The sequence below is a fragment of the Ranitomeya variabilis genome, chromosome 2 (assembly GCF_051348905.1).
Source record: "Ranitomeya variabilis isolate aRanVar5 chromosome 2, aRanVar5.hap1, whole genome shotgun sequence".
In the NCBI taxonomy this organism is placed as follows: Eukaryota; Metazoa; Chordata; class Amphibia; order Anura; family Dendrobatidae; genus Ranitomeya; species Ranitomeya variabilis.
This window is the reverse complement of record NC_135233.1, coordinates 594254619-594260466: the sequence shown is the minus strand read 5'-3', so window position 1 is coordinate 594260466 and position 5848 is coordinate 594254619. Positions and strand designations below refer to the sequence as shown.

The following is a 5848-nucleotide window of genomic DNA, read 5'->3' as shown; positions in this document are numbered from 1 at the left end:
TAACACAAGTTCTTTTAATCCAAATTGGGAAATACAGAAATTTGCAGTGTTAATCTAAAACTGATGAAGAGCCAAGTTCACATGGGACAGCGTGGAGCTAAAAGTGAAATTAAAAACCTCTAAAAAAACAAAAAACTAAGTTGCATTAAAGTCAGGCTCTGTTCACACCTAGTTTCTGGATCACATTCTGCACCATTCTTTGCATGTTGTTGAAAGGCTCCATCTTTGTAGTCAGATTTAGTAATCCATTGTGATGTAAAAATACATGACGCAGATCCAGATGCAAAAAAAAAAAAAAATAAAAAAAAAAAAAATGTATGTGAACAGGGCTTCAAAAGTTGTAATAACTCCGTCCCATTGAGTGATACAAGGGCAGCTCCCAGATGAACACAGACTTCAATGATTGCACCCCTGTAAAAAGTAAAAACCAGGTCCCAAAGTGAGAAAATCAAAAGCCATCTAAAAAAGGTTTAACAGTTAGTGAGACGACTCTTCCTTCATTTTTTTGTCCAGTCTTTCCAAAATCAGATTCAAGTCTGTTGTCTTGTTGAGTTTGTAGTAAGTGTCCTTCCTGATGGGATGAATGGTCAGCCAGCCTGGGAGCAGCTCCACCAGTAACGACAGATGTTTCTCCATTTCTCCTGCGGGGGCAAAAAAACCCAAGGGTGACCATCAGACCAAATCATCAATGCCATGTGCAAGATCTCAGATTGCCATTAGTGAACGAAAACCATGACATATCCCAGAGCCATCTGGTTTTCTGCACCTTTAGATGGAAAGGGTTTTCCACCCTTTGGATGTTAATGTTCTGGCATCAGTAAGGTGTATTTTCCCCCCACTGATTTTATAGCCTGACACCATTGATGAATCTTTTCCTTACCTGCAGCCATTGAAGATCGGTAACTGGAGATTATACGGTCGCACACAACTTCCGCAGTCAGGGCAGGCTTTTTCTCTGCCACAAACACATTACGCAGAATACGGGTAAGCTCCGGGAGCCTGGACATCATAAGGAGACGTTCTTCTTGCTGGGGTTTACGGGTCATAATGGCTTGAAGCTTCTGTGCCTCTTTAGCACGTATCTATAAAGCAGAGAGCATTACAGACTGGACACTCCTAGGATAGAATTCATAAAAACTATGCTGAGCAAAACCCTGGTCCAGCGGTCGTCAGGAGTTCCCACCCATCTGCTGTTGTCCGACGAGTAGGCCCGATATGATGCGTGTACATTACACCAGTGGTAAATAAATTAGAAGAGGCACCAGAGATTCCAGCAGGTAGGAAGCGATTATACAGGACTTCTCTCCAACTGCCAACATGGCCGCTGGACCATTGTTCGGAAAATGCATTCTCTAAACTATACCTACCCTTTCCAGTAGGGACTGGGATACTCCTTTCAGGGCACTGGGTGCAGCAGCAGCAGGTTTAAGCTCTGCTGAAGGTGCAGGCTTTGTGTCTTCAGCATTAGTCTCTGCATTTCTTAAAGCTAAATCTGCAAGGGCCTTTTCCATCTGCAGATAAGAGGTAAACGTTGTGCACATAAAATTAAATACAGTAAAGAAATATGCACAGAAGAAAGGAAATAAATTAGCTCAAGACTCACCTTCGGGGTCATCAATCCTCTGGCTTTAGTCAGCACCTCCTGTGCGGTGCTTAGCTTCTGCACTTGGGGCGGTTGTGGAAGTTCAGCTGCCACAACATCTGGGACCTCATCAACATTAAATCTGGGGTGCCAGCGGGTCAGCTGATAGTCAGGCACCACCATGAGGGGACTCAATGTCTCCAGGAAAGACTATAGGATGGGACAGGAGAAGATTAGACCCTGGAAGTGCAGTAATATGGTGCAGGCATGTGCACAGCACACAGCACTTACTCTGTGGTGCTGCTTCACGATATCAGTAAGGCTTCTATGGAAGAACTTCCTGCGCTCCAGGAGGCGACTCGCAGTAAGCTGAAGGCGACCGTCCAATTTATCCTCTACAAGATCAAGATATTAAGTGTCAGAACGAGAAGTCCACATTTTAAAGAGAATTTGTCACCCCCCAAAATGCACTTTAGTGCCAGTCTATGGATGCCAATTGCTACTCCTGATGCCGCAGACATGAACCAAGAGCACCGGGGGCGACCTCCGCTCAGAGTCCACACTACGGGCTCCTACAATGTTGGGGTGCACGTGCAGGACCAGAGATTTGAGTTAAGGCATCTTGCTGTGAGAAAGTGAGCGCTGTCAATCAAGATAAGGTAACGGAAGATGTAATGGTGAACTGAAGCTCCAACATTTACATATGGATAAAAAAAAAAGTAAATGTTTCAGCAAATACAACACTAAAATGTTCATTACTGGGGCCAAGTCCCCTATATAAATGTTTAAGTAGCTGATTTTTTCATTTTGGGGGGAACACACTTTAAGAAGTCCTCAAGTAATGGCAGAAGTCAGACAACCACATTATAAAATTAACAATTCACCTTCCGGAACAATCGGCTCCACAGTGAGATGATAATCCGACTTCTTCTCGCCATTCTTGAAGGTGGGAATATTCTTCTCCTGTCTAAACTTGTAGGCCGTTGGGTAAACTGTTTTAATCTGTCCAACGTTCCGTTCCTCAAACTGTCTGCAAGATATAGACAAAAACAATGGTATTTTTTATTTTTAAATAAGACAGGTCTTTAGTTTATGGTTCTATTGTGTGACCAGAAATATAATACTCACTTGCGCATCATGTCTTGGACTCCCTGCTTCACTTTGGAGAAGGTAACGGTCTCAGATCGGTTGCAGAGCATCCCGACAATGGTGTCCATGCTGCGGAACATTTCTGCCAACACTTTGTACCTGAACGGTAGCGACAATCCAGGTGGAACATCCTGGGCGAGTGTGTGGAATCGCTCATAGGCTGGAGCCTTCTCACTGCAAGACAGGAGTAATGGTGACCTGCCTGGAAAGACCCTACTACAGGAAGCTCTCATTGAGAAAGATCCAACACTACAAGTCACAGAATCCACAAATCTTCCTGGAACCTCACCTTTCCCTATTTGGCTCCTGTTGATGCTCGACTATCTGCTTCTCGGCTTTCCTCTCCCTGATCTTGGACTCGAGGGCTTGTGCTTGTTGGAGTCTTGCCTTTAAGTCTGTGATTGTAACTTTGCTCTCGAGCGGAGCAGCAGGAACTTTTAGTCTTTGGCCGAGCTCCTGTATCTTCTGCAACCGAGATTTTAGCTCCCGATTCTCCTTGGATGAAACCTGGATGCAAGAAATAGCATGAAAGGTGCATCAATAAAGCAAGAGAACACATTAAAGGGGGTTATCAAGGACTTAATTATGACCCATGACACCCTCCACTAATCAGGCATTTGCAGCTGAGTGTATGGAGCCATGACAGCACAGCCCTGTACACTTTGTAGTGACTGTTCTTTAATACTGTAGCTCAGGTCCTATTGAAGTGAAAAGGAGCTGAGCTGCATTACCCCAAATCAGCCACTGCACAGATAACAGCACTTTGAAGAAATTACAAACTGCTCCAAGGAGGGCCAGATCTAATATTGATGACCTATCCATATCTAAATAGTGGATAACCCTTTTAATATTTTGTTAACAGATTACTTTCTTCTGAAAGTCCATGCACTGTTTTAGGAAGACCAATCTATATAGTAATGTGAGCAAACTATTTTTATTTTGGAAATGTTCACATGTTGCAGCAGTGACAATGCAAATCCATTACAGAACTCTGCCAAAAAATGCATTTATTGCAAGAAGCGCAAGTCACCAAAAGCTTCAAAGGGGTTGTGCAGATACTCATTTGTCAAGTCTGCATAACCCCTTTCTCGTTGTATAGATTTGGTCTATGTCCCATATTTGCGACTTACCTTCGCCTCTGGCACTGCCGGACTGATCTGCAGCGTGCCACTTTGGGGAGACAGAGACACATTGACAAAGTCCTTTATTTTCTTCCCCAAAGATGAAGGTATCTCATGTTGGACTTCTGTTTTGGAGCAAGGACTCAAACACTGGGGGTGAAGGGAGAGAAGAAAAAAAATAAAATCGATTAGATTCTCCTTTTAATTAAAGGGATTTTTCAGACAGGATACACGGTACTAATATCCATCTATAGGATAGGAGCTGTTCTGCAGTATTTAGCACTGGCCCCTACAGTGCTTGTAGCAGAGGATCAGTGGGGCAGCCAAATGTTGCCACCCCCCGACCAATCTGATATTGATGACTTATGGAAAAGTCACAATGTGTCCGGACCTGGGATATACTCTTGTTAGTAAGTTATATCCTTTCCATATGGTAGGAGATAACTTCCTGATCATTGGGGGTCCGACCACTGAGACCCCCCACCAATCCTGAGGCTCTGAAGAGTCCTGTGTTAATGGAGAGGAAGTCGATCATGGGCGCCATACATTAGCATAATAGGACCAGATTGTCAGGATCAATTAGACCCCCAGGTATAGCTTCCAAACTTAACACTAAATCTTTAAATATGGCGACTAACTGCTCATGCCGTGCGTCCAGTATGGGGACGTGGGAAATCAGATCTGACCCTCTGACTGTTAAAGGAACTTATTAGGATTTTAATATGGATGAAAGATACATAGGGTGGGCAACGACTCCCAGAGACCCCACAGATCAGATGTCTGCAGGGCACTCAGTGACTGCTGCCACCTCTAACACTGCTCTGTACACGTCTAGAGGCTGTAAATGGGACCCAAAGGATTCAGCCACTCCATTGTGATTAGACCCCTAGACATCATATAGCTATTTATTTTTTGAGACAACTTATTTTTTCCCCCCTGCACCCAATTTTAACCATAGGCAGAGGTCAGTTTTCTATGGTGGCACGGGGAGGTGTCTGCCCCCTATGTGACCACCTTGTGCCCACACAGGAAGTACACTCAGGCCTTGTGCTGCAAAAAACAGGGAGTGCACAGAACAGCCAATCAGAATGCAGCTTTCATGTGACAAAATAAAAGCTGGAATCAGATTGGCTGCACCGGTGCCACTGCCCACATTAAACATGGCGGCGTACCTGGGGCTCCTCTTCAGGAAGCTTCAGCTTCTTCCGCGCGGATCTCTTGCCCGTCACCTCCGGGTCTGAGGGCTGCCGGCCCCGCTTCTTGCTGCTGGGAAGGAGTGAGAAGGGAACAGGCGGCTCGCTGCGCTCGGGCTGCTCCGGAGTGCTGGGCGGCCGCAGCAAGTCTTCTAACTTCACCGCCTCCTGCACCTTTCTCCGTTTAGTCCCCGGGTTCCCTCGTGCTGCCGGCCGCTTCCGCTGCCCGAAGTAATCGGTAACTCTCATCTGCTCCATGTCGGCCCCTCACACAGCGAACACCCGCGAAACACTAAAGCCTCAGCTCAGCGCTGAGTGCAGAGAGCCCTGGGGCGTGACGTCACCACCTGCGAGCTCTGCGATTGGTCGAGAGTCCTGAATAGAACGCAGCGTGGAAGTCGGATTTCGCGGGAAAATTAGATCATGTGACCGGAATAGTCCAAAGAAGTAAGGGGGGTGTTTTATACAAACATACTTGGTATGTCCCACTCCCAATACTTTACGAAGACGTACTGTAGTTGAGGTAACCGATAGTAATGGCGGCGGTATACAGTGTGCACAGCGCTCTATAGTACTAACGTTATATAGAGGCAGGAAGGAAGGTTAGTCCTAATTATAATTACTGGGTTTTGTGAGGTAAAACTGGCAAGTAGTGGGCGTAAACACTGCGTAGATGGTACCACAGATCCCAGCATCTGTATATGTGGTACTACAAGTCCCAGCTTATGTTATATGGTACCACAGGTCCCAGCATCTGTATGTGGTACTACAAGTCCCAGCTTATGTTATATGGTACCACAAGT

General features: G+C 45.6%; 1 protein-coding gene across 1 annotated transcript; it reads right to left on the bottom strand.

Moving 5' to 3' along the window:
• CDT1 (chromatin licensing and DNA replication factor 1) lies at window positions 1–5433 on the bottom strand. Its single transcript, XM_077288421.1, has 10 exons — window positions 5025–5433; window positions 3862–4002; window positions 3021–3238; window positions 2711–2905; window positions 2467–2612; window positions 1874–1977; window positions 1604–1792; window positions 1368–1511; window positions 881–1082; window positions 1–641 (listed from the first exon to the last, which is right to left on the bottom strand). The coding sequence occupies exons 1-10, from the start codon at window positions 5301–5303 to the stop codon at window positions 478–480; spliced, it is 1782 nt and encodes a 593-aa protein (XP_077144536.1). The 5' UTR covers window positions 5304–5433; the 3' UTR covers window positions 1–477.
• Window positions 5434–5848: the final 415 nt, after the last annotated feature.

Bases quoted from the DNA above. Each gene is read 5' to 3' on its own strand.
- CDT1 (XM_077288421.1), bottom strand. From the start codon at position 5,303: ATGGAGCAGATGAGAGTTACCGATTACTTCGGGCAGCGGAAGCGGCCG. The intron at 1,793-1,873 runs GTAAGTGCTGTG...CCCATCCTATAG, and splicing joins TCGTGAAGCAGCACCACAGA to TCTTTCCTGGAGACATTGAG. The intron at 1,512-1,603 runs GTGAGTCTTGAG...TCTTATCTGCAG, and splicing joins GAGGATTGATGACCCCGAAG to ATGGAAAAGGCCCTTGCAGA.